Below are 27,156 nucleotides of genomic sequence, written 5' to 3' on the forward strand. Positions count from 1 at the left end.
CGCCAGGTGGTTCAGCAAGTTGGATGCAGACCTGGGACCGGAGCCCTGTTTGCCTAGGGCCTCCCCGAGGCCAGGAGTCTATTGGCGGTGCTCCTCCCGGCCTGTAAATTGTTCACCAACAGTGGAGACAGCAGCGTCCCCCTTACGCTTTCTTGGCCGGGATTGCAGCTCTTTCCGCGGGCCGGGAGTCAGAGGGGCACACAGACGCGACTGTCTTGACCTGGATTCTGGTTTGCCCCCAAGGCCTTGGTTGCTAGTGGGGTACACGGAGGCGGGCTCTAATGTGAAACATCCCGAGTCGTATACAGGTGCTCCCCTGCACCACTTGGGCGGGCAGCCCGGGCGGAGAGACAACTCTGCACCCCCTCTGCCTTTGGACAGCGGGTGAGGACAAGGCGCCAGAGACCCCAGCCGCAGCCACGATGCACGCCGTGCCCTTGGAAACACCAGGCAGCCAGCCGCCGCCCCGAGACGCCCAGACAGACAGACACCGGCGGCAGAGGCAGGCAGGCCACGGATGTGCGCGGCTGCCAGCGGGAGCCCGCCGGGCGCCCCCTGGAGGCGGCGGGAGAGGGGCCCTGGGCGCGAGCCGCCGGCCGCAGGAGGAGCCGAGGGGCTACCAAACGGACGCGGCAGCGCCGGGAGGAGGCAGGGCCGCCCTGCAGGGGCTGGAGGGACGCACGGGCGGGCAGTCCCCGCGGAAAGCGGCGCAGGCTCGGGCGCCTCCCCGGCGGAGGCGGCCAGCTCTCGCCAGCAGCGCGGAAGGGGCGGGGGCGCAGAGGCCCTCCCCTTGCCCCGCCTCCCGGTCAGCGCCCTTGGCCGCGGGCGCGTTGTTGGTTTCGGGTTGTCAGGCAGCGGCAGCGGCAGCGGCAGCGGCAGCGGCGCAGGGAGCCTGCGAGGGACCCGGCGGCGGTGGGGGTGCGGCTCGGCCATGCCCGCTGTCGCGGCCTGAGCCCCTCCACCCGCCGCAAGCATGAAGGACAGCAGGGACTCCAAGGACCAGCAACTCATGGTGAGACCCCGACACCCTCCTCCTCCTCGCCCCCGACACCCAGACCCTGACTCGGCGTCACCACCTGTACCCTCACCACCACTAAGAGGACACTGAGGACAAGGGATGGGACTGTCCAGGGCAACTTTCCCCAAGTCCTGGACGGCAGAAGGAAGGCACCGTGGCCATCCCGCCGGGGCCTGAAAAGTCAGCCTGGCTTCAACCCCACTCTCCCTTTACACCGTCCCGCCAGGGGACCCACCCCATCCCCAAAGCTTGTGCCTATGTCTCTGGGGCAACACTGCTCTCTGATCTAGAAAAGTCAGGTCTTGAATCCAGCTGCCCAGAGAAGGGAAAGTGGGGGTTTCCTCGGGAACCAGAGCTGTCCCCTGGCCTCGTGGGTTTGGGAGTTTAAAGGGATTGGGAGTCACAGGTAGACAAAGAGCCCCCACATACCCGAGGAGCTGGCACGGGGTTGAGAGTGGCTGGTCACTGGCTTGCCACACAGATACCGTCCAGTATTTCCTAGAAGTGCGGGAAGCAGCCAGCCCTCTTCCCTGAGCCCTGGGGTCTGGGGCAGATGAAGAGCAGGCATCTAGGGGTCAGGTAGGGACTGAAGACAGACCCCTGGTTATCAACGATGCCGTGTTGACACGATGAGGGGGAGGCTCAGTGACCCCAAGGCCACCGCCCCTCCCACCTCTCTCCCCATCCCCTAACTTCTGAGGCCTGGGAAGGGAGACTTTCGTCGCCAGCAGGTGGGTGGTTATGGAACCGGAGGATAATGTCACCCCCAGACACCACGCCTCTGCAGAGTGAGCTTGTGGCTCCAAAGAGGAGCTGGACCCCAGCCCCAAGAAAGCCCCAGGCTCTGGAATATTCTCTCTGGCGGTTTAGAATGTGTCTCTTTGAAAATGGCTGCCTTGGCCCACACGGGTGACGTGCCCCCAGGGCAGCGATGGAGAGCCTCCTGCTTCCCCCCTCCCCACAGAGGCTGAGGGGGCCGGTAGAGATGATCTGACAGACAGCAGAGGTCCCTCGGAGGGTCTTATTAGCAATATGTACGCATTCAGCAGGCATTTCCCCTTGGTCAGAAGAAATGCACCCCCTTGTACTTTGGGGGAGACCCATGCACAGGATGAAGACCCATCGTCTCTCCCTGGCTGTGCTCTCTTGGTGCCCTGTGCTCTCTCACTCTCACGGCGCTGTGCTCAGTGGGAATGTGGCCGCGGTTGTCGGGATGTCACGGTGAAGTTCCCTGGGCCCAGCCCCAACCTGCCTACCAGCCAGCCCCGCGCCTTTAGCTGCGGTGCATCATTCACAGACGCACAGACGGGCTGCTCCAGTGCCGAGGCTCCAAGTTCAAAGCCTTGGGGAGCTGCAGGTGCCTAATTTGGGCGTGGGACTGATGCAGGCTGGAGAAGCAGACTGCTGTCTCCCCTGGGGCTCTCCCTGAGGCCCGGGCTCCCCGGGGAAATTCGCAGACTCAGATGCAACCTGCATGCTGTGGTCCTTCTCCCCTCCACGCAGGTGGTGGCCTTGAACCCCCGAGTTTTCCTTAAGACCAAGGAGGCCTGGGATGCCTACACAGAGGAGAACCCAGGGGGCTCGCCCAGGGGAATCCTGGGGTCCTCTCATCTTTCTGTCTGTCCAGCCAGCTCCCTCCATCTAATCTCAGGGGTCTGGCCTTCCCTCCTAGGTGGCGCTCCGGGTCCGGCCCATCAGCGTGGCAGAGCTGGAGGAAGGAGCCACCCTCATCGCCCATAAAGTGGATGAGCAGGTACCTGGGGCTGTGGCCAGGAGCTGTAGGGCAGGGCAGGGCAGGGCAGGGCAGGGCAGGGCAGGGGTCTGCTGATACCTGGCGGGACAGGTACCTGCTCACCGGAGGGGAGGCCGGGGAGGAAGGGTCCGCGTGGCTTGAGGCATCATCCTTCCCCCATCCACTGAACTCTCAGTTGTTCCTGGATGACATCGTCAAGCAAACCAGGGTTCTTCTTCCAAGAAGCCTTTTCAGATTGACCCAAATGCAGCTGAAAGCTTCCCTAGCCTGGATGGGCCCTGAACTCCTCAGTCCGGCCATAAAATTTTCACACACTTTTCCATGTGCCCATGACGTGACTTCCCCACCTCGACATGCCTGCCACCCACAGAGCACATGTTTACATGGTCTAGGGCTAAAGCCTACCTCTGGTTCATGTTTTGCTAAGTCCTTGGATGCCTGCTTGTTCTCCTGGTCCTCATGTTATTGTGATGAGGTGAGCGGGGCAGGCCCCACGTCGTCTGCACAGGAGGCAGTAAATATTTATCATGTACCCACAACACATGGGGGCAGTGCTCAGAGCTGGAAACCTTGCCCTCGCTCCTTTACTTTACAGTCTGGTACAGGGAGACAAAATCAAAGAATTAACCCCAACAGGGGCTTCAAGGAAATGCATAGTGCTGTGAGGGGGACTTGACCCAGCACAGGGGTCGGGGAGGGCTCCTGTAGGAGACGGTGCTTGAGGTGGAGAAGGGAACTTAGGTTGTGCATGAAGGGAGACATTTCAATCAGAGGGCCTTGCCTGTGCAAAGGCCCTGTGGTGGGAGGGATTGTGATGCCCTTGGGTAGCAGGAGAAGCCCGTGTGGCTCAAGCAGGAGAGAGAGGGCTGAGAGGTGTGAGGTGAGGCAGAGGATGTGGCAGGGGCCAGACCACACTCTCTTAGACCATGGCCTAGGATGTCTGTTTGGGGAGGCAGGGGAGGGCTCGGGAAGCCCGAGGGCCATGAGAAGTGAGCTGGAGGCAGACCGTAGGGCCTCTGGGCTCCCCTGGGGACAGGCACCCGCTCCAGCCTCTTCCTTCAGCTCTGATGGGCACAGCAAGGGGTGACTGGAAGGACCCCATCCGTCTGGGGAGGCCCCGCGGGAGTAGGATGAATACACCCAACAGTCATGCTGAGTAGGCTCTGCCGTTTGCCGACTGTGTGGCCTCAGGCAGGTTGCTTCTAGAAGCCTCAGTTGTCTCATCTGTAAGTGGGGGGCAGCAACCATGATGTCCTCTCTAGAGGGTCGTTGTGGGTTCAAGTACGCTCAGTGCTTCCCAGGTGCCTGGTAGGGGCACACAGTAGGGGCTTAATAGCTGTAAGCTAACATCATCGATCAGCGACTGACAATTCCCCAGAGCTATCAGACCGGCCGAGTGAGAGGGGCCATCCTGATGAGCCAGAAGCCTCCTTCCAGGCAGGGGCCACTCCCTGTTTGTCCAACTTGTCCCCAAGAATATCAGGTCCTCGGGGCTGGGACAATGATGGCTCTCTTTCTCTGCCGCTCCTGGCTCCTGGCCGGAGTGGAGGCTGACAGATATTAACTGTTGCTGATGGAAAGACTCTGGTCTAGGGAACAGCCCATTGTGTGCCCACACACGGCAAACACTGGCTCCTTTCTGTCCCTGCAAGTGGAGAGGGAGGGTCCGGCCCGATCTGGCCAAACCGCGTCTCTGAGAAGGTTCTGGGCCTGGGCCATCCTAACAGGGCTGCCCCTTTGTCAGCTTACAGATGTAGGGAGGGTCGTCTGAGTGGCGTGGGCTCGGGGCTGTCCACATAGACACTGGGTCCTGCAGGGAGAGCGCTGGGCCTCTGGCCTCGAGTTCCTTCTACCCGCACTGGGTTCAAAGGTGGCTCGCCTGGCCTGCAGTTTGGGTGTAGCCACAGCAATCGGCAGGCCGGGGACATCCTAAAACCCAGCCATCCCTCCGCTGACAGAGAAGGCCCTCGCAAGTAGGAGGTGAAGCCACGGGGTCCAAGAGACAAAACGGACAGCCCTCTTCCCTTGCCTCCTACTCTGACCTGTCTCCCATCTCCAGACCTTTGTCCCTGTCCAGTGACCCCCACGGTCTGTCTGCCAGGCCCCGAGGGAGGCTCGGGGACGCAGCTCCAGTGGCTTCATTGATGGGCCAGCGGGTGGGTTTAGCGCTGTCCATTCCTCCTGAGTTCTGAAGCCTGGCGGGCCAGTGGGGTGACTTTGGGAGCGCCCCCAGGCCACCATGGCGGGGAGCAAAGATGCATGCGGGTCCAGGCGGCCTCCCAGTGTCCTGCCTCCTCGAAAGCAGATGTGTAGTTGGGATGCAGAGTCTCCCTGTACCCACTGCTTTCCGTCGCTCCCCTGCTTGTGGCCGTCATGACCTGTGTGGCCTGGCCCCACAGAAGGGCTCCCCAGCTCAGCTTCCTCTGGCCTGGGGTTCCGGGCTCTGCCTTTTCTCTGTGTCGGGTGGGCGGCTTTTCCCCTGCCGGTGCGGTCACAGGCTTGGGGGTGGGGAGCCCAGAGGTCACTGTTGAGGGCCCAGCCTCCTGAGCCTCAGCAGGGAGGCCGTGCGGCAGGGAGGTCCTGAGTTGGGAGAGGTGGTCCGAGAACTCCGTCACCCATGGGCTTGGGCCACTGTGAGGGGTCCGAGGACAGCCTCCCTTAGAGCTAGGCATTGTCCTCCTGGAGACGTGGGAAGTTATAGCAACAAGAATCTGCAAAGGGGACCCTCCTACAGGCAAAGTGTCCTTGGGGATCAGAGGCCGTGTGCCCGGATTCTGGGGAAGCTAGGCTGAGGGTGTAGATTTGTAAAGGGGACGGTCTGGGTACCCTGGCAGGCTTGTGGTCTTAAGGCCCCCTTTTTAATCCAGGACCCAAATCATAACACCTTCTTTGAAGGATTTTGTGGGCTGATGGACGCACGGGGCTTCCCCAGCGCCTGGCACACAGTAGGGGTTTAACACATGTTAGTCTGTGTAAGGGCTGAAATGCAGGATGGTTTCCAGCCTAGAGGTGACACCTGGCCCACTTCCTGCGTCCCTGCCTCCGGTGCCAGACAGAGTCTCAGCCCAGGGGTCCCCAGATGGTCACCTCCCCACATATGTGTTCCTGGAAGGCTTTTTGGAGGAGCTTGGTCTCCTAGCAGCACGGGGGTGGGACTGGACCCTGACACCAGACCCCTCGGGGATGCTATGGATGAACACAGACGGAGAGCAGGTGCAGGCTGAGAGGCTGCAGGGGGCGGGGGGGGGGGGGGAAGGGTGGAAGCTCCACCTCCTCCCTCCCACTCCCCACCCCCAACCAAGCCCGAAGCCTGCTGACCCTCCTCCCAGCACTTCCAGGCTGTTTACCTACAGGATTTAAGTCACCTGACAATATGTGTAATCCCATAATTAGCCTTTATCTGCTCCAAGCCCCATGTCACCCCGGTGCTCCTGGGGTCCCATCTGAGGGGCCACGCCCGGGGCCCTCAGGTCCTGGCGGGGGGGCCTCGGTCCTCATCAGAAGACAGGGAATTAAGAACCTGCCCCACCCCGCCTCAGAGCTGTTGAGATGCTTGTAGGAGATGGAGTAAGGGAGAGCCCCGGCCACACACACAGCTGCTGTGCAGGAGAAAGTACAGGGTGACAGGTGCCAAGGGCCACCGAGTGCTGTGGGGGCAGCTGGCCTTCCGCCCACTTCCCTACACACACACCTTCCAGATGCTTCTCGGCCCCGTTGCCCCAAAGAGCTGAGCCTGGTGGGGGGTGACTGGGAGGGGGTCTGAGGGTTCCCCAACCCCCCCCCCCGCCCCGTGCCAAGCCATCTCCCCGCCCGTCTTTCCACCCCCTCCCTGCCCCAGCCAACCACCAATCTACTTTCCGTCTCTATGGATCCGCCTGTTCTGGACGTTTCGTATACATGGAATCTTGTGCTCTGTGGTCCTTCGTGTCTGGCTTCTGTCGCTGAGCATCGTGTTTTCAAGGGTGGTCCCCACGGCAGCAGGCATCGGCACCTCCTTCGTTTCTGTGGCCGAGTCCTCGTCCATGGGATAGATGCGGCACATTTTGTTGGCCCCTCATCAGTTGATGGGCGTTTGGGTCGTTTCCCACCTCTTGGCGAATGGGGACAAGGCTGCCCTCACGTAAGGGTGCCCACACTTAGCGGCTGTGTGGGTGCCAGGCAGGTGTGCTAGTTCAAAAGGCAGAGACGTGGGCCCCATTTCCCCAGAGAGGCTGCTTCAGCGAACCGGGGGCGTGCCTGGGAGCCCACCTCCCGCACGGCCCCTGAGGGACTCTGCTGAGGGTGTTCGCAGACCCGAGAGAGGTGCAGCCCTATCTGCGCCCTGTGGCTCATGGTTCCCTTCATCCTTGCCCTCAGGGCCCCCAGAGGCCCGTAGGCAGGTGGCGGCCTGGCCTAAGCAGCCAGCTGAGCCTTGGTGGATTTCTGAGCTCCGCAGGCTCCTTTCCGGTCTTTTCTGTCTAGCCTGAAGGGGACACCCTTCTTGGGAGCAAAGTCTCCCTTCTTGGGCCCTCACAGGATGGTACATTTACTACTAGAAGTATGACCAGCAACAAATCCTCCTTCTTAAAGGAAAAGCAAACACAAATCCAGAAACAGCCTGACAGGGGTGATACCCACCTGGCATCAGGCTTCTGTTTTGCTCTGCCTTGTTTGTGCCCCTAGAATAAAGGGGCTGCACGCCGGGATCTGGGGGCCTTCCCAGATTCTGCTTCTCTGCTGGGCCTTCCCGAAGAGGCTGGCAGTTATTGGTATGGTTTCCTCTTTCAAGGCGATGGCCCTGTTGGCCCTCCCCGACTTCCAAATAGGAGGAACTTGAGGCCCAGAGAGGTGATGTAGCTTCCTCAATGTCACACAGCAGGGTCGCCCCTAAACCCGATTTGTGGCACCCCTTCCCTTGGAGATCTTCATTGCCAGCCTTGGAGGCTTGAGAAGGAATGGTCTAGGTCAGAGGTTTTCAACTGGGGGCGATTTTGCCCTCCAGGGGACAATCTGGCAATGTCACAACCGGGAAAAGATCATGTTACTGGCATCTAATGGCCAGTGATACTGCTAAGCAGCCTGCAGGGCACAGGACAGGTCCTGTCATCGCGATCCAGCCGAGAGTGTCAATAGTGCCGAGACTGGGGAGCTCTGGTCTGGGGTGCGCCATTTAAAGGCCAGAAAGGAGCCAGTTAAAACTGCAAAGCTGGGCGCCTGCGGGGCTCAGTTGGTTAAGCATCTGACTTCGGCTCAGGACATGATTTCAGGGTTCGTGAGTTCGAGTCCCGCATTAAGTAAACTTGAGCCCCACTTCGGGTAAGCCCCACTTCTCTCTCTCTCTCAAAAAAAATAATAATAGTAATAAAATAAAAAATAAAACTGCAAAGCTGATCTGAGCAGCTTAGTGGTTTGTAGCAGGAGGAATTTCTGTTATGCTTTGTTCGAGGTATTTCTCACCTAGGAGATGCTGGGGAGGAGCCTGGTTCTTCATGGGACATAGTTTACAGATTAGACAACGCTCCGCCCAGCCTGAGGCCCCCTACATCCCCATGGATCTTGGGTTTCTGGGCTCACAGTCTGGGACAATGGAAAGGTCAAAATCTGCACTGACTTAAGAGCAGGTCTGGGAGGGAGGCAGTGGGGGCCTCTGATGAGTTAGTGGGGGAACTTCCCCCAGGCCACTTCCCCCACTCCTGGCTTGGCCTCCTGCCTCCCCCCAGCATTGGGAGGCCCCCATGTGCACTGTATGATCAATGTCCCCGTTGACGCCTCCCAGAGGCAGGTGCCCAGCGTGCCGTAGGTGTGAACATTTATGACCCGGGGATTATGAAGGGGAGTGCCCGTGCCGAGCCCGCCACTTTGGGGCCGCGGGAGGGGTTGGCCGAGGTCCCAAGTGGGTTCCAGAAACCCGCACCACCCCCCCACCACCCCCACCCCCCCGCCTGCACCAGGTGAGCCCGGTTGGCTGGTCTATGGTTCGCAAGGCTGCTGTAATGAAGTTCCCCAGACCGGGAGAATTTAACCACAGAAATGGATCTTTCCACAGCCCTGGAGGCCAGAAGTCCAAGGGGTTGACTCCTTCTGAGGCCCCGAGGGAGGGATCCGTCCAGGCCTCTCTCCCCGGCTTGCAGATGGCCGTCTTGTCCCTGTGTCTCTTCAAGTCATCTGTTTCCATGTGTGTCTGTGTCCAAACCTCCCCTTTTCAGGACACGGGCCCACCCTACTCCAGAGGGACCTCATCTGAACCAATGACATCTGCAATGAGCCTATTTCCAAATAAAGCCACAATCGGAGACTCGGGGGAGTTAGGACTTCAGCATTTGAATTTGGGGAGGACACAGTTCAACCCGTACGAGGCGGGCATTCGCTCAGCCAGGCTGCTTCTGGCCGGCCCATTCTCCGGGGAGGCAGCGCTAGGCGGCCTGGTGGTTGGGACCCTGGATTCTGGGACCCAGCAGCTCTCCGTCAAACCAGCTCTGTCCTTGTCAGGTGCAGCTTTGGCACCTCACCTATCTGATTCCTCGTTACGACAAAAGGATCACGGGAGTGTCTGAGAAAATGTGTGCAAGGCGCTCGGCACTGAGCCTGGAACACACGGGGGTCCTCGGAAAGGCAGCTTTATTCAGCAAACATTCCTTGGGCGGATGCTGGGTGCCGACCAGGATGACATTTAGGGGACACGTTGGAGGCCGCACAGGGGCCTCTCACAGCCGGGGACAGACAGCATGTGCTCACGGAGGGGGCCCAGATGGCTCGCCTTGTGGCCATCTCGGGCCTGTGCTCTGGAGATTCCAGGAGGTGAAGACAGGAGGGAAATTCTTGAGCTCTCTTCCCAACCCTGCAGTTCTCACAAGAACCCCCCACCCCCAGGGCTTCTGAGCTGAGAACCGCTACCCACAGCTCGCCTCTCACCCCATATAGCCTTGTTCACGCTTTTCTCTAGAATGTTCGCCTCACCTCCCATCTCTCTGCCAACTCCTACTCGTCCCTTCTCTCTTTTTTTTAAGTTTATTGATTTATTTTGAGAGAGACAGAGAGAGTGAACGGGGGAGGGGCAGAGAGAGAGAATCCCAAGCAGGCTCCGCCCTGTCAGCGCAGAGCCCAACGTGGGGCTGGAACTCACGAACCAGGAAATCATGACCTGAGCTGAAACCGAGAGCCTGACGCTTAACAGACTGAGCCACTCAGGCGCCCTGCCTGCTCGTCCTTTAAAACTCGATTCTGGTACCACCTCTTCCAGGAAGCCTTCCGGTAGTGGTAAGGCTGGATCAGTGCCCCTCCTTGTGCTCCGACTGCCTCCTGTAAAGTCAGACATGGGGAAACCACATGTCACTTTCTCTGTCCCCAGTTTACTGCCTGGTACATAGAAGCTTCCCTTGACCTGCACTCCCCGTGCTGCTCTCTGGGGCGGCAGTCACGAGGGCCCGTCCCCAGCCCTCCCCATGGCTCAGCTCACCTGGCCGAGGGGCACAAGGGCTCCATTGTGTGCCAGAGTGGAGAGGGATAGGGGGCGATGCTCGGGAGCGTGGGGCGTGGGCCGGGGCCCGGGCAGATGGAGACCCAGACAAAGGCCTCTTTAAGAGGGGTCACGGCAGCTGTGCTGACAATGTACTGATTCAGGAGCCTGGATATCAAAGGAACCAAATGTCCAGGGTGCCGTGAACTTGTGGTGCCCGGAGATTGTTTGAAGGTGATGGGTGGGCGATGAGCCTCGGTGTGTGCGGCCCGCTGCCGGGGTGGGGGTGGGGGGCGCCCCTCAGGCAGCCGGCCCTGCCCGCATCAGCAGGAGGGCTGGCGCCCGAGGGGGGAGACCTCCTTCAGGTTCCTGTCGCATCCCCCTGGGACCCGTGCCAGGGGGCTCAGAGGCAGCTTTATCTTCATTTGGATCTGCAACTTGATCAGGGCTCATGCCGCTGGCTTTAGGGCCTCACACAGGAACTGGATCCTGGAGGAGGCTGATAGGGCATTCGGGCCGAAGCCCCGAGGGGGTGGCTGGGGACAGGTGGGCACCCCAGTAACAGCGCAGGCCCAGGCACCCCGCACTCAGCTTGCTGTGCCCACCTCGGCTTTGGCAAGCTATGAGGGGGCCAAGTCAGCGACCCCATTCCTACCCCGCACTAAGCCCCCGCCCAGCCTGTCTGGAGCTGTTCCAGCCTCTGTCCCTGCCCCCCACCCCCCACGGGCTTACCTGAAATTACCTGGTTGGATGAGACTTCCGGGTGAGACTCCTGCAGCCCGGCCTCCTCCGGGGGACCTGCGCTATCTTCCCTGTTCTCTCTCTTCCGTGAGACTCCCAGGAGAGGGCCCTGCTGGGACCCCAAGGGTCTTAGACCAGTCTGCACGCAGTGAGCACAGGTGTGTACCTACCGCAGGGGTCCAGGCGGTGAAGCATCATACACCTAAGTGCTGACAGGAGTGTGGCAGGAGTCCCAGGCTGTGGCCTTCCCAGGACTGGGCCTCCTAAATCCTGGTGTTCAAAGGGGGTGCACCCAGAGGGACCCGCTGTGGATCTCCCAAATCCATGGAGCTGAGCTGGGCTGGGCTCCGGGGCGTGCTCCTGCTGCCTTGCCCTCAGCTCCCTTTGTCCCTCAGAGTGACCGCCCTCCCCCCTCCCCGCCCCCCACCCCCCACCTTGTCTGTTCTCCAGCCCTTTTCAGGGCTGGCGGTGGCCCTGGCTCTCCTGCTGACCCAGGAAGGGAATGCAGTCACTGTACAACCTGGGATGGTCCTAGGACAGCCAGTCCTCCTCAGTGCCTTGTCCTGTGTTAGGCCTCAGTTTACCTCCTCGGTGAGCATCTCATCTCCAGAGTCTGGTTAGGTAGGGCTGATGTGCGCAGTGGGGGTGCTGGGGCCTCACTGGTGGGGAGAAGCCCTCCCACTGCCACATCCCACCCGGCACGGCCCCCGGACGAGCAGATGGCGTGTGTCAGAGCAGGTTCACAAAGGTGCCCAGGAGCACAGACCACCAGGGCCCCACCGTTCCTTAGCTACGCGACTTTGGGCCTCAATGTCCCCATCTGGGAACAATAATTATGAATTCATGGGAGAGGGCTCAGTGGAGGTGAGCCGCTGTTACTACGTACCGGGAGGAGGGGCTGGGTGTAAAGGCGCCCACGCCGTCCCTCATTACCACCTGCCCTCCCCCTGCAAGTAAAAGTTGCCGTGGGACCGTCATGCTGGCTATAACCACAGTCCGGCCCTGGAGCGCAGCTGAGACTCGTTTTCCCCTGGATGCCCCTCCCAAGCCGAGGCGCTCCCCGACACAGAGTCGCCTTGCAGGGGGCACCTCGATGGAGCGGCCGGGGCGGGGGACAGGGACCTGATCTGGAGGCTCCGCTCCTGGGGGGACTCAGGCAGGCGCAGAGTCGGTGGCACCCTGGTGGCCCCCTCCATGGTGAGGGTGGGGTGGCCCATTACCTGCGTCACCCACGCTGTCCCTCCTCACATCCCCTTGAATGAAGACCCTTGAGCACTTAGTCTATGTCTGGTGCTGTGCCCATACCCGCCACACACATATCGCCTGGGCTCTTCACAGTCCTGCAGGCGGGTGATATACCTGTCCCATCTGGTGGAGGAGGTGACCGAGGCCCAGGCGGGTTAAAATATTCACACAAGGCCATGCTACTAACAAGACGTAGCATGGGCATCCAGACCTTGCCCTGCCTCGTCCTAAATCCACCCCCGACTCCAGCCCTCCCACGCATCTTTGAATGTCTTCTGGCATTTCTGTGAGTCTGGGAACTGTCTCTTCCCGCTCCTACCCTAGGCCAAGAGCCTCTGGCCAAGACCCAGTTTTCTTCCTCTGCACCTGTCCTCAGAGTCCGGGACCAGGCTTAGCACACCCAGGACACTTGGGCCGAGGGAGGGGCAGAGTGGAGCTGGGTGCGGAGTGGGCTTGGAGATTGTTCTGGAAAATGGGCCCCTTGATCACCCTTGGAGCAGAGGAAGAACCTGGTGAGGTCCCTTGTGTATCCCCCAGCCACCCCACCTTCCCCCACACACAGAGCACAGATGCCCCTACCCTGCAGGGAGGGAGCCCGGAATGGCCAACCTGGACCTTCGTCCTCGCCTCCAACCCTGGGTCCCTCCATCCACCCCCAGCTCAGGGTCAAGGCTGCAGGCACCACTGATAAGTCACCCCACATCCCCCTCTCTGACACAAGTGGGCAGTCCTCAAGCCTAGCCCACTTTCCTCACCCCTGTCACCCAGCAGCCAGCGGCCCTGTGCTCCACCCCTGGGTCTCCCCACTGGCTGGGGGCAGGGCGCAGAGGGGTGAGGCAGGCAGGGTCTCAGGTACCACGCAGAGGCAGCGAAGGGGCTGCAGGCTTTGAACCCAGATCCCGGGTTTTGAGTCCAGGGTTCCCCCTCCTGCTTCTGGTAGCTGAGCTTGGACAAGTTACTCCTCTGGGCCTCGGTTTCCTCATCTGTAGACTGGGAATAATTATGGGCCTTACCGCCTGGCCTTGGAGTGGGGATTTAAGCAAGTCCCTGCACCTAAAGCGTATAAAGTAGGTCCTGACCCAGAATAAATGTACAGCAAATGCAAGCCATTGTTACTGGTCCTACTTCTCTGGTAGAGGGGCCTGGGGCACCCAGGTCTGGGGCCTGGCTGGCTTGGGGCACCATGACGCCATCAGCTCCTTTGACACATTGTCAGTTGTTAGGGAGGCTTCCCCTTTGGGCATCCAGAGCCCAGCGCCCAGATCGGACACCCGAGGGGCTGAGCCTGGGGCTCAGGAGCCTGGGGCTGCGCAGCTCCAGGACCTCCAGCAGGACCCCTCCCACTGCTCAGCCCGTGTGCTGGGCCAGGAGAGCTGAGGTCAGTGTTGCCACTGGTGTGGGCCTGGGGCTCCCGGGTGACTGCCAGAGCCCCCTCGGGGACCTTTGCAGATGGTGGTTCTCATGGACCCAATGGAGGACCCCGATGATATCCTTCGAGCACACCGTTCCCGGGAGAAGTCCTACCTGTTTGACGTGGCCTTTGACTTCACCGCCACCCAGGTGAGGGAGGGCCTGGGCCTAGGGACATGCAGGAGCCCCTCTCCAACCTTTGCCCCACCCGGGAGGGAGCCCTCAGGCAACCCGGCCGTGGACCCTCAGCCCTCCCTCCACCACTTGCTCCCTGGCCTCCATGGTACCGCGTCCCCGTGCGTGCAAATGTGTGTGCGCCTTCGTGGCTTGTGCCCAGCCTCAACGCATAGACAGACCTGAGTCAGTGCACGGACGCCACCCTCTGCAGGCACCCACACGGCACACCCCCAGGCTGGCCCCGCCCCCAGGAGCTGGAGGAAGGTGCTTGGAGCCCATCTGGCGCCGGGAGGAGAGTCTCGAGGAAGCCGACACCCTCCCAGATACCCCTCTTCTTGTCCATCTGGGGGATGCTCCCAGGAGCAGATGTAATGCGTCCTTGGGGCGGGGGGCCAGGAGCCAGCAGTGGGGGCAGGTGTCTCAGGTGTCCCGAGCTCTGTTTCAGGCTGGTGAAAGCAGAGACACCCACCCCCCACTCCCCGCCCCTACTTCTCAGGCTGAGAGCCCCAGAAACAGAACCTGCTCCTGCCCCGGGCCAGGACATGCCTGTGGGTGTGTGTGCTCTGTCCTGCCTGTACACCAGGCCCCTGACAATCTCCTCTTCCCTGCAGGAGATGGTGTATCAGGCCACCACCAAGAGCCTCATCGAAGGCGTCATCTCAGGCTACAACGCCACTGTCTTTGCTTATGGCCCCACAGGTGAGGCGAGACCCTGGGACAGGACCGTATGCCCCTTCTGACCCCCTGGCCTCAGCTGAAGCAGGAGTCAAGGATGTGGCTTGATCCAAATGCCCGCAGGGCCCTCTGGCCGCAGAGGCCCCATCCCCCGCCGAGAATGCCATCCTCCTCGCCCCCCCACCTCCCTGGCCATTTGCAGGGTCCGGCCTTGGGGACAGACTCAGGTGTGGCAGAGAGAGCCCTGGTCCGGCTGAGCCGTGCTTCCGGCCCCCAACCAGCTTAACCACCACCTTGTTCTGCCCCAGGCTGTGGGAAAACCTACACTATGCTGGGCACGGACCGTGAGCCTGGCATCTACGTTCGGACCCTCAATGACCTCTTCCGTGCCATTGAGGAGACCAGCAATGACATGGAATATGAGGTGTCCATGTCCTACCTGGAGGTGAGCCCTCCCCTGACCCCAGCTTCAGCGAGAGGCCCGTAGGGCAGCCACACGCATTCCGTTGGCCCCATTTTGCCAAAACCCCGAGGTTCAGAGAGGTTACACAACCAGGCCAACATCACACGGTAAGTGAGGGAGCAGGGAGTCAAACTCAGGATCCTAGAGCTTTAAAGCCAAGCCCTGCCCCTTTTGCCACAATCCAAAGTAGCCTTGTCCCTGAGCAAAGACCTCAGCCACCCTCCCAGACGACACCACACCTCAGCACCTCGCCATCATCAAGGGCACCTGCCTTAAAGCGGTATCTGCCCTGCCAGGCCACCTCCAGGAACCCTGTGTGCGTGGGTACAGGTAAGACCCGAGTACCTGGACAGGCTTGAGCCCACTGGCCTGGGTTACCCGACCACAGCCCCTCCCGTGCCCACCCCGCGGGAGTGCGACTGCCAGGCACCGATGGGACAGCAGTGGTGGGAGCGTGCAGAGGCCAGAAGAGCCAGTGGGCTGCACTCCACCTGGCTCCGGGCCACCCTGGCTCCCTCCAGGAGCTGATAATCTCCTGGGTGACAGCTCAGGAAGGGCAGTGGTTGCTCCCAGCCACTGCTCCAGGGGCATGGTGTTGACTCAGCCAGCAAGATGCACTTGGGGGGGGAGGGGAGGTTGCAGGGAGAAGTAGCATAAGGGTTGCCTAGCAACAGGCAGGGCTGGCCATCGGTCAGGTCCCCATCTTCTGCCCGGTGCCCAGCCCACCTGCACAGGGGATCCCACTTGTTTCTGAGGGTTTCTCTATCCGAGGTTCTGGCAGCCGGATGTTTCCCTGTGGACGCTGAAGTTCCCTTATCCCCACCCCATAGAAAGGAAGGGGTCTTTCTCCTTTATTAAAAAAAATATATATTTATTTATTTTGAGAGAGAGAGAGTGAGCATAAGCAGGGGAGGGGCAGAGAGGGAGAGAGGGAGAGAGAGAGAAAGAGAGAATCCCAAGCAGGCTCCACACTCAGCGCAGAGCCTGACGCGGGGCTCCAACTCAGAGCCGGGAGATCATGATCTGAGCCGAAATCAGGAGTCAGATGCTCAACTGACTGAGCCACCCAGGCGCCCCAGGGGTCTTTCTCCTTAACCAGTTTCCCTGAAAGGAGCCTGGGGCTCCCAGGCTGGGGCTAAGAATGTGCGAGCTCCTCTCCCTTTCTTGCTCAGGAGGGATGGGGAACCTGGTCCTTGCCTGGACCACCTGCCATTGGTCTCCATTAACACCCCTCTCCCCCCCAAACACACACATCAGATCTACAATGAGATGATCCGGGACCTGCTGAACCCCGCCCTGGGGTACCTAGAGCTGAGGGAGGACTCCAAAGGGGTGATCCAGGTGGCTGGAATCACTGAGGTCTCCACCATCAATGCCAAAGAGGCGAGTCTCGTGCAACCCTTGGGGCAGTGGAGAGGGACATTCACCCATGTGGGCAGGAGGGGACGGGGGACTGCAGCCAGGGCTCCACCGGCTCAGCTGGGGCCAGGGTCAGGACAGACGCAGAGAATCCTGTATGACTGCGCAAGCAGGGGGCGCTTGCCCCTGACTTCATGCCCTTCCTGGCTGCGCTGCCCCTGGGGACTAACCAGATAAGCAGCCTCCCAGCCCGCCCACCCGCCCTGGGCCCCTTCGCATCCCCACCCTGGGCCCCTTTGCAGCCTCTAAGAGGAAGGACGTCCTTCCCAGATCCCCAGGAGTGGCGTCCTTCCCACCTCTCCACGCAGATCATGCAGCTGCTGATGAAGGGGAACCGGCAGAGGACCCAGGAGCCCACGGCGGCCAACCAGACGTCCTCCCGCTCCCACGCCGTGCTCCAGGTGGCCGTGCGCCAGCGCAGCCGGGTCAAAAATGTCCTGCAGGAGGTGCGGCAGGGCCGCCTGTTCATGATTGACCTGGCTGGCTCTGAGCGTGCCTCCCAGGTGAGGTCAGCTCCCCCAGGACTGGGGAGAATGTTTGGGGGGACCTGGGGGGAGGGCAGGGATGCTGAGCTCCTGGCTTCCCAGGAGATCAGGTTGGGGAAGCCATCTAGGGAGGGTAGGCGTGAGGGCTCCCCCTCGGTAAGGGACTGAGGAATGTCACAGAGGTGCACGAGGGGAAGGGGTGGGGGTGGGGTATCCTGGCTATTTGTGGGAAAGATCCTGGGATGAGGAGGGTTTCCCCAGGCAAGGAGACCAGCTGCCCAGGAGGAGGGGCGCTGGGAATGAGCGAGTCCACATAAGGAGCTGGGGCAGGGGAGACACACATCCCCGGACTCAGGGGGCCCTGCCGACCACGCTGGGGAGAGAGGAGGGTCCATTACCCTTTCTCAGAACACCCATCCTCACCCTGCCAGCCTGGCACTGCGGCCTCAGCCCGACAGCACCCAGTACCCAGTAGGTAGGCCAGGCCCCCCTCCTTCAGGCAAACCGGGAGGTTTCACGGTCACCCAAGTGATGAGGCCAGGTGATGTCACTGCTAGCAGATGCAAGGGACAGGATATCGGGCCGGGGAGAATTCAGAGGGTTTCATGTTTGAACTTGTGGAATTGGGTTGAAACGGGCGGGGGGGGGGGGGGGGTGGCGGTTCAAGAAACACACCCCTCTCTGCCAGGAAGGCCTGAGGGCTTCCTGGAGGGACCCAGGGGAGGGGAGCAGCCAGGGAGAGGAGGTGCGCCAGCTTTGGGGGGCCGGGCAGCTTTGAGCAGGGCTTCTTCAGCATTGACAGTGTCCCTGCAGGCCCAGGGACAGGAGGGGGATGACCCCCCCACACACACACACACCTCCTCCTACCCCGACCCCCACCCCACCCCCGAAGCCCAGGGCACCCTCTAGAGCCACTGCCTGTGGTCTTGCCAGCTGTCAGCCTCCCTCCACGTCTTCCTTGGTGACATGGGGCCAGTCTTTGGGGGAGGACAAAGAGCCAGGCTCTCGGCCCTCCCCTGAAGCCTCCAGTCTGTCACTCTCCCCTGAGGCCTTCTGGTTCTCTCACCTTCTTGAACCCTGAAGAGACCAGGCCCTGGGGCACCTCCACATTCCAGGCCCCTGGTGGGGGTGGGGGGGAGGGGCTTGTGGCCCAAGACCACCCAGGGCGCAGGTGAAGCCCCTCCCCCTGCCCCACAAGGGCCCTGGTTCTGCCCACTTGCTCACCCCGCCCCCCCCCCCCAGACACAGAACCGTGGGCAGCGCATGAAGGAGGGGGCCCACATCAACCGCTCCCTGCTGGCCCTGGGCAACTGCATCAACGCGCTGAGCGACAAGAACAGTAACAAGTACATCAACTACCGCGACAGCAAGCTCACGCGGCTCCTGAAGGTACCAGCTACGGCCCGGCCTGGGCACTGGGCCCCCAGAGCAGGGCTGCCCGATTCAGCAACTAAAAATACAAGACGCCCAGCGACATTGGAATTTCAGACAAACGACGAAATTTGTGTTAGTAGAAAGAAGTACATCCCATGCAGCGTTTGGGATATACTTGTACTAAAAAAAAAAAAAAAAAATCGTTCATCGTTTATCTGAAATTCAGATTTAACCAGGTGTCGTGTATTTTCCCTGGTGACCCTAACCAAAGAGTGGGCAACGGGGAGGGAAAAGCCATGCACTGGACAACCCCCCCACCCCGCACTGGGCTGCAGGCCTGAGGGAGCCAAGAGCTGCCTGGGTTGGGGGGTTCAGGTGTCTGCTATTTGGGGGCCCGCCCCTGGCTGGGCTGTGTTCGGTGCTTCATTCCACTGGCTTCTTTCTTCTTGAAGCAACCTCGTCATTGGGGAAATACTATTTCCATTTGCAGATGAGGAAACTGAGGCACAGAGGGGTTAAGTAACCTTCCGAAGGGCCCAGGACAATACAGGCTGGAAGGAGGATCCAGACAGAGTCTGTGGCCTAATATCGCAACTGCGGCGGCGTTAGCCAAGCCCCATGTCAGCCCGCCCCCATTACTGTGCCCACAGGCCACCGGGAGGTGGGGATGGTGACACAATTGAGCCTCAGCTTTCTCCCTGCTCCCCCCGCCCCTCCCCAGGGCTGTTCACACAGAGCAAGGGAGGGGGGTGGCCACAGGCCACATTCAGCCTTCATACAGGGGTCCCCATCCCCCGTCTCGCACTCCAGCTGAAACAACAGTGCCATCAGCAGTCAGAAATGGGGGGCCGGGGGGCCCCTTGAAAGGCCAGAGGTGATGGGAAGGGGGGGGCACTTCTCGCTGCCTTTCCTCATGAGGGGAGGGAAAGGGAAAGCCGGGAGGCCCTGACCTGGATCAGATACTTGAAATCTGCAAATGGGAATGTGGAGAAGAATCTGGAAGTGGGGAGGAGAGACAGCAGGGGGGCGGGAAACATCTGGACCCAGGGGAGACCATGTGAGGCCCAACACAGCACCTGTGGGTGAGTGCGAGCATCTGTGAGTGTGCATGTGACAGAGCGAAGGAGAGCACACCTCGTGGAGGGCATCGTGGACAGCCCGGCGGGAGCAGGGTCCCAGGGAGGTGCTCCCCGGCTGACAGCAGCCCGCCCTCCCTGCCATCCAGGATTCCCTGGGCGGGAACAGCCGCACCGTGATGATCGCCCACATCAGTCCCGCGAGCAGCGCCTTTGAGGAGTCCCGGAACACCCTGACCTACGCTGGCCGGGCCAAGAACATCAAGACCAGGGTGAGGGCCCTGCCTGGAGGGATTCCTGCCACCCCACCCCATTCTCTGGCACCAGCCACCGTGGCACTGGCCTCCTTCCCTAGTCCAATGTCACCCCACGCCCTTCCCCACACCCTCAACACCTGCGTGCCTGCTGGAAAGCGCACCGCTCCCGAGGGCCCCCTTCTCCTTGTTCAAGGTCATGTGCCCCCTGCCCCTATCCCCTTCCATCTCCATTTTCGTCTTCAGATGCCTGTTCAGACGTTTACATTTTCAAAGCCCGTAACCTAACAGGCCAGCAGAGGCAGCTTTCACACGTCACCTCATTTGTTGCTCAAGTGAGGCCAGATTTACTATGCTCCCATCTCGTGGTTTAGGGAAATGAGGCTGAAGGAAGTTAAGTGACTCCCCAGCTGGGCACTGAGACTAGAAGTGGCCCTGCCTGGTTTCGGAGTCACCCTCAGGCAAATGCATTAGAATCCCCACCACCTGCTATAGGAAGTGTCTTTTTTTAACATGTATAAACTTTACTTATTTTGAGAGAGCGCGAGTGGGGGGAGGGGCAGAGAGAGAGGGAAAGAGAACCCGAGACTCTGAGCTGTCAGCGCAGAGCCTGATTCAGGGCTCGAAATCATGAACCACGAGATCATGACCTGAGCCGAAATCAAGAGTCAGACGCTCAACCGACTGAGCCCCCCCCCAGGCGTCCTGGAAGTCTCTCTCTACCCGCGTGGGCGGAAGGGTGGGAATGTTCACCGCCTGAGAGCTAGAACTTAGCGAACGCTCCCCCGACCCCGCACTTTGTCAGCTACTGTCCAGGGGCTTTCGGTTTTATTCCAATCCTCAAGGAACTTAATGGGAGGAGGAGGCATGTCCTTGAAAAAGCTCACTGATAATTCAGAATATTACTAAGACAACAGTACCTGCTGAGGCCACTAGGGAACAGGGAGGTGGGGGTGAGCTGGCAGAACTGGGTGGGGCACTTTGGGGACTGAGAGTGGGACTCTGAAGGATGAGGAGGACAGTCCAGAAGGGCCAGCAGCAGTAAGAGGAGAGGTGTCAAGGGCAGGAAGGAAACGGTGTCTGTGGTAGTGGTGGGGACAGTAGGACGGTTCCTCAACCAGAGCAGAACATTCATGGAACAGTGCTTTAAAAAAAAAAATCGAGATAGCGGAGGGCCCCAGTGAAGGAGCCAGAGCATTCCTCCGGAGCAGTAGGGAGCCAGTGAAGGTGGATGAGCAGAAGCAGCATTTTAGGAGCACGGGTCTGGCAGAGGCAGGGGGTGGGATAGGTTGGGGGGCTGGAAGCAAGGTTGGGGCCATTATCATCATCCAGGAAGACTAGGGAAAGAAGAGAAAGGAAGACCCTGCAGGCAGGCCCCAGTGTCTGGGGTGACTGTACCCGCTCTGCCCTGTTCCGCGCTTTCTGCAGGTGAAACAGAATCTGCTCAACGTCTCCTACCACATCGCCCAGTACACCAGCATCATCGCGGACCTGCGGGGCGAGATCCAGAGGCTCAAGTGCAAGATCGATGAGCAGGGTGGGCGGGGCCAGGCCCGGGGCCGGCCTGAGCGGGGTGACATCCGCCACATCCAAGGTGTGTGCTGGGAGCCCAGCTCAGGCAGCCCTCGGGGAGGGGAAGGGGGGGCGGGGGTCAGGCGGTGCTGGGTTCAAATTCAGACTCGGGCATTTTCTGGCTGGGCGCCTTGGGCTACTCACTCAACTGCTCTGAGCCTTCCGTCCTGCAACTGTCAGGTGGAATCCTCATCTCCGTTTCAGAGACTTGACAGTAATTAAGACTGGGTGAGATCACACAAGTGACAGATGTGTGAGCATTTAGCTGCGGGGGGCACCACTCTGGGGCTACAGCGTAGGTCTGTGAGGCGGCGCCCAGCATCACGGGACGGAGCACCATCCTCTGTAGATTTGTGTGTTGGCTCTGATGGCTGTCCAACAGATGGCAGTAAAGTGTCTGAGGGGCACCTTTTTATAGTTGACATGAAGGTTCTGGAAGGACGAGCGGAAGCCCGGTTCACACAGAGGAGCTGAGAATCACCTTTGGGTCACAGCCTGAAGCCTCGATGTGGGGGTGGGGTGAGGGAGGAGGCAGCCATCTAGGAGGTGTTTTGGGAGGAGGTGGTGGGACAGGAAATGGTTTGGGAAGAAAGGGATGGGGGGGGGGTGGCGACCCAGGCCCAGACTTCCCCACCTGACCCTGCCTCCTCCACTCACTTCCTCTGCCCCCCCCCCCCCATCCCATCCTCTGGGCAGCCGAGGTCCAACTTCACAGTGAGCAGGGCGAGCAGGCCGAGATGGGACAGTTGCGGGAGCAGCTCATCAGCGCCTTCCAGGAGCAGATGGACGTTCGGAGGCAGCTGCTGGAGCTGGAGAACCACGCCATGGAGGTCCAGATCGACACCTCCCGCCACCTGCTCACCATTGCCGGGTGAGCACCGCCTGCCCGGGCGCCGTCCAGGTCCCCGCCGGGGCCTGGGACAGAGGGGGCTGCGGCTGCGGGCTGTCCCCCCACGCCCTCCCGTGGTCTGACTCCCCCGTTTCCGGGGGTGGCGGCTGCGGCAGCTGGGAGCACGAGAAGTCACGCAGGGCGCTCAAATGGCGGGAGGAGCAGCGGAAGGAATCCTACACCAAGGACGACAGCGAGAAGGACTCAGACACGGGCGATGACCAGCCAGACACCCTGGAGCCCCCGGAAGTGGCCTCGGCCCGGGAGAGCATTGCTGCCCTGGTGGGCGAGCAGAAGAAGCTGCGGAAGCAGAAGGTGTCTGGGGCTGGGGGCGGGGCAGGGGGGTGGGGGAAGAGGGAGAGGGGGCGGGGCAGGGGGTGGGGGAAGAGGGAGACCGGGGAGCTCTTGCCCCTCTGTGACCTCGCTGAATTCCTTTTTTGTGCCTCACTTACTCCTCCGTAAAAGGGGAGTAGTCACGCTGCGGTCTTAGTGGGGTTATTGGAAAGACGAAATCAATGCCTTTCGCATACCCGAGACTCAAGAAGTGGTCGTCCCGTTTTAATTAGGGTTTTCCAGATAACAGATCTTTTCCTTCTGTTCTGGCGCACACCCTAACCAGGGGCTTCACGGTGCCATGAGCCCCGAGGGCATCGGACGGGCCGGGGTTGGGGCAGATATCCATGGGGCTGGCCCCAGGCGCAGGCCGCGGTCAGGGTGGCAAGGACGTGGGCGCGGAGGGGCCATTTAGGACCAGCCCCTGGTCGCCAGGCCCAAGACGCGGCTTCGAGGGTTGGCCTCAGAATGGAGCTTCGGCCCAGGGGGGAGCTCGGGGTTTGGAGGGGCGCCGACGGGCTCAGCGTGGGGGCAGCGGCGGGTCGCGGGCCCGGCCGCCTGGCGCCAACCCCCCCACTCCCCCCCCCCCCGCCCCTAGCTGGCGCTGGAGCAGCGCTGCCGCGAGCTGCGGGCGCGGGGCCGGCGCCTGGAGGAGACGCTGCCGCGGCGCATCGGCTCCGAGGAGCAGCGCGAGGTGCTCAGCCTGCTGTGCCGCGTGCACGAGCTGGAGGTGGAGAACACGGAGATGCAGTCGCACGCGCTGCTCCGGGACGGCGCGCTCCGCCACCGCCGCGAGGCCGTGCGCCGCCTGGAGCAGCACCGCAGCCTCTGCGACGAGATCATCCAAGGCCAGCGGCAGATCATCGACGGTGGGCTCCGCGCGCCCGAGCCACCCAGGTCCCCACCCCCACCCCCCACGCCCCGGACGCGCGGAGGGCCCGAGGGCACGCGCTGAGCCCCGCTCCTCCCCCCCGGCAGACTACAACCTGGCCGTCCCGCAACGCCTGGAGGACCTATATGAAGTGTACCTGCGGGAGCTGGAGGAGGGCAGCCTGGAGCGGGCCACCATCATGGACCGGGTGGCCTCTAGGGCCCTGCAGGTGGGCGCGTGGGCAGGCCTGCGCATGCGCGCGAGCACAGGTGCTGGCGGAGGGGCTCGTGCCCAAGGCAGTGCCCGCAGGTAGCTGGGGTGCCAATGGGACCAGGCTGGCGGGGACCCCAGGGAGTTCACTCCCCTTCCTTCTTACCCCAACCCCAGCCTTGCCCAGCCTGAGTCAGGCCCCCGTCCCGGGGCATTCTTCTCTAGCACTTGTCCCTACCCAGGGTGTGAGGGTCAGGGCTGGCTATCTGAGGTATCACAAGTGGCCCCAGACGCCCTCCCAAGAGACCAGGCCATCAGGTAGTGCTCCTGGAAGTAACCAGAAGACCACCGTTTATCCCTCGTGAGCCAGAACACGAACCCACTGCTCTCCCCAAACTCTTGGTCACCTTGTGTGCCCTTGTCACCCTGTGCTGTCACCTGGTCCAGGACCAAGTCTTCTGACTGCCCTCCCCTGCCTCCACCTTCCCTCCCCAGGACAGCTCCTTGCCCAGAATTGCCCCAGCAGGAACCGCGCTGACTCCAGAGTCTGACCCGGAGAGTGTGAAGACGCTGAGCTCTGAGGTCCAGCGCCCGCAGAACAGCATCCTCCCGCCCCTCAGCACGGAGAGGTGAGGCCAGAGACCACGTCCAGACCGTCCTGCCAGCCTGAGCCACCACCTGCTGAGCCGTAGCCCAGGGATGCCAACCCAGACTAGAGCTAATTGGGGGAGAAGGAGCAGGAACGAAAGGGAGGGGGAGGCACCCATCTGGAGCCCGAACTCCTGGGTTCTCTCTCCCCTCGGGGTGGGGGTGGGACCTCAATGGGACCAGCCTGGCCAAGAGCCACTCATCCGCCTCTGCCAACCTCAGTGAAGCCAACCGCGTGTTCAAAGCCAGTCCCCGGGCCTGGCACGTGAAGAGCTCCTCTGTGCCCACCCCACCCCCCATCCAGATCGGCGGCCTGGTGACCCAGGAGGTGAGCACTGAGCACCACTGGCCCCGGGATCCTCTGCTGGGGGGCGGGAGCACAGGGTAGACCGCCAGTGGTTGGGATGGAGCCTTTCCAAAATGGCCATCACTGCCCCCCCCCCGCCCCCCACCGAGGCCGCACTGTCTCTGCTGAGTGGGGCGTCTTAATGCCTTTCTCTTCTCAATCACTTCACCTGCAGGTGCCCCCTGAGGATGGCCCGGTCAGCCTGAGCAGCCGGATCAACTCTTCCCCCGACAGCAGTGAGAACCTATCAGAGATCCCCTTGTCCTACAAAGGTGTGCCCCCTGCCAGCCTGAGCCTGGCACCATTGAAACTTTGGTGCTACCCATTCTGTAAAGAGAGGCACCAATGCCCAGAGAGGATTATCCACCGGCTCAAGGACACACAGAGAGCTGACAGCACAATCAGAAGTTAGAACGGGGAGTACATGGCACTTAGGATCATGTCCCACCCCCCCCCCCGCCCCCTCCCGCGATAATAACTATAATAGCAAATATAGATGGAATCCCTACCCTCTGGCTGCAGGCTAAGCCCATCTTCTCAGTTAATCCTCACAACGACCCTATGGGGTTAATGTCACCATCCCCACTTTACAGATGAAAGTAAGGCTTGGAAACTTGCCCCCCCCGGTTTCTTAAACAGCTAGCAAGTGGGAGAGCTGGCCTTCCGGCTCTACTCATTTCCTGTCTCGGCAGAGGAGGGGCGTTGGAGGTGAGGGAGGGGGAGGAATATGTGATCCTGACCCCAGGTTGGGTGCTCCTTTCCCGCTGCAGAGAAGAAGGAGATCCTGACGGGCACCAAGTGCATCTCAGTGAAGGCGGCCAGGCGGCGCTCGCGGGCTTTGGGCGCCGAGGGGCGCCACCTGCTGGCACCTGCGATGGAGTGCAGCAGCCTGTCTCTGCCCTCGCTGAGTGAGGCCGATTCGCAGCCCCCGGGCCCTCTGGCCTGCAAGCGGCCACCCAGCCCCACGCTGCAGCACGCTGCCAGTGAGGACAACCTGTCTAGCAGCACAGGCGAGGCCCCATCCCAGGCAGTCGGGCCTGTCGGCGACGGCCCCGGGCCCTGGATGCGTGGCCAGAAGAAAAGCCCGGGCAAGAGACGGGAGGAGTCCCTGGAGGCCAAGAAGAGGAAACGGAGGTCCCGGTCCTTTGAGGTCACGGGGCAAGGGGTGAGGCAAAAGACAGGGCATGGGGTGTCTGCTCCCCTTCATTGTAGATGAGAGCCTGGACTCCTCCAGAGGCCCCAGGCACCTCCAGCCCTGCGCCACCCTCCATGCCTCTGTCCCCCCCGGGGCTGGCATGGGGGCATACACCATACGGCCCCGACTCACCTCACTGTTCTCCAACCACCGCAGCTCTCCCGCCCCAAGACACACCTCCTGGGGCCCCGTCCCACAGAGAGCATCTCGGACCACAGGGTGCCCGTGTGTGGACACCCAGCACCTGGTATCCGGCATCTGGGAAAGGTCACGCTGCCTTTGGCCAAGGTCAAACTCCCTCCAAGCCAGAGCACGGGTCAGTACCGGCGAGGGACGGAATGGGGAAAGGGAGCCTTGGCCAGCCCAGGAAGGAGGCGTGTTGATTTCCCTGTACCTATGGCTGTCCACGGTTGGAAACTGGGCTCTCACAGAACGTCTATGGGACTGGTCTCTTGGGCTTGTGCCCCTGAGGAGTTCAAGGCCGCTGGATGACCAGAGAGGGGGTGGGAGGAATTCCTAACCCCCTGCTCCCGGCCCTTTCTCTGTTGCAGGCCCTGGGGACTCCTCACCCCTCGCTGTTCCCTCCAACCCAGCTGGTATTTCCCGACGGGCTGCCCGTGGGCCCCGCCTGCCTCATGGCGCAAGCACCCATGGCAAAGACGTACGCTTCCGGCATACCTGAGGGGACTGGAACCTGCCCTCCTGCCCCCAAGGCTGGATGGGGTGTAGCAGAAAATAGGAGGTGGAGGCTGGGCGGATGGGGGTGACCTGCGAACAGGAGCTCAGGATCTCAGAAGGCTGGGGCTCCTGAGGCCCAGGAATCATGAGGGTGCCTGCCCAACACCTCCATGCTTTCGGTGCCACTGGGGAAGGGAGGTGAGCCCAGGAAGCATGGCCAGGATGACAGGACTTCCTGGCCTCCCTGCCCTGAATAGAACCCCGTTGCCAAAACCCTGTAGAAACGTGCGGCCAGACTCGGCCTTGGATGTGGAAGGGTGGTGAGGTGAAGGGAGCTGTTAGTGGGACAGGGCCCCTGGGCTCAAGTCTGGGGCAAGGCCATCCTGGATGGTTGGGGAGGTCACTTCAGTCACTTCACATACTATGGTTGGGGCAGAGGAGGATATCTGGTTTTGTTACTTGGCAGTATAATAATAAAATCCCATTTGGGTCATGATGGTTATTTTGGAATCTAGACCTTGTCTAGAATGTGGGGTGCTCGTGACTGATAAAGAGGCAATCCGACTCCCTTCCTCCCTCCCTCCCCAACACCCATCTCCACCTGGCCGGTTCCACTGCATCAACCTACAAATACCTGGGAGAAAGGAGTTTTTCTCTAGACCCTCCCCGGGAAGGGTGGGGCTAGCAAGGTCCATTCATGCCCCCTCCCACCAGCCTTCACATCTGCTCAGGGTCGGTCCCATGAAAGATCAGAGTCTTTTGGTGGACAGGACCATACAAAGCCTAATTAGCCAAATTGAGGGGAGGGGGGCACCCTCTGGAAGTCAGGGCTCAGAAATTGCCCAGCTAAGTCTCTTGAAAAAAAGTCCAGCAAGGGGTCCTGGAGGCC

At 61.2% G+C, this 27,156-nt stretch overlaps 1 protein-coding gene across 5 annotated transcripts; it reads left to right on the forward strand.

Annotated features, from left to right (window-relative positions):
* Positions 1-868: 868 nt before the first annotated feature.
* On the forward strand, positions 869-26,769 carry KIF19 (kinesin family member 19). 5 transcript variants are annotated; one of them, XM_042916085.1, is made up of 20 exons: positions 869-1,012; positions 2,691-2,771; positions 13,642-13,752; positions 14,391-14,478; positions 14,763-14,899; positions 16,175-16,300; positions 16,645-16,839; positions 18,064-18,210; positions 19,421-19,543; positions 20,954-21,119; positions 21,794-21,968; positions 22,103-22,301; positions 22,918-23,188; positions 23,298-23,419; positions 23,896-24,029; positions 24,271-24,376; positions 24,570-24,666; positions 25,165-25,559; positions 25,746-25,905; positions 26,141-26,769. In XM_042916085.1, exons 1-20 carry the CDS (start codon positions 974-976, stop codon positions 26,269-26,271), a joined length of 3,003 nt encoding a protein of 1,000 aa, XP_042772019.1. In that variant the 5' UTR covers positions 869-973; the 3' UTR covers positions 26,272-26,769. The 5 variants fall into 5 exon arrangements, with proteins under 5 accessions (XP_042772019.1, XP_042772020.1, XP_042772023.1 ...); XM_042916086.1 differs by having other exon boundaries at positions 24,570-24,630; XM_042916089.1 differs by lacking the exon at positions 869-1,012 and adding an exon at positions 15,214-15,247 and having other exon boundaries at positions 2,696-2,771.
* The last annotated feature ends 387 nt before the right edge of the window (positions 26,770-27,156 follow it).

Source organism: Panthera leo, chromosome E1 (assembly GCF_018350215.1).
Source record: "Panthera leo isolate Ple1 chromosome E1, P.leo_Ple1_pat1.1, whole genome shotgun sequence".
NCBI classification, from domain to species: Eukaryota; Metazoa; Chordata; class Mammalia; order Carnivora; family Felidae; genus Panthera; species Panthera leo.

What these genes read in the sequence shown, in the direction of transcription:
- KIF19 (XM_042916085.1), top strand. Translation starts at nt 974, where the DNA reads ATGAAGGACAGCAGGGACTCCAAGGACCAGCAACTCATG. An exon ending in TGTCCATGTCCTACCTGGAG is followed by an intron (nt 14,900 to 16,174) that starts GTGAGCCCTCCC and finishes CACACACATCAG; the next exon opens with ATCTACAATGAGATGATCCG. An exon ending in TGGCCTCTAGGGCCCTGCAG is followed by an intron (nt 23,420 to 23,895) that starts GTGGGCGCGTGG and finishes TTCCCTCCCCAG; the next exon opens with GACAGCTCCTTGCCCAGAAT.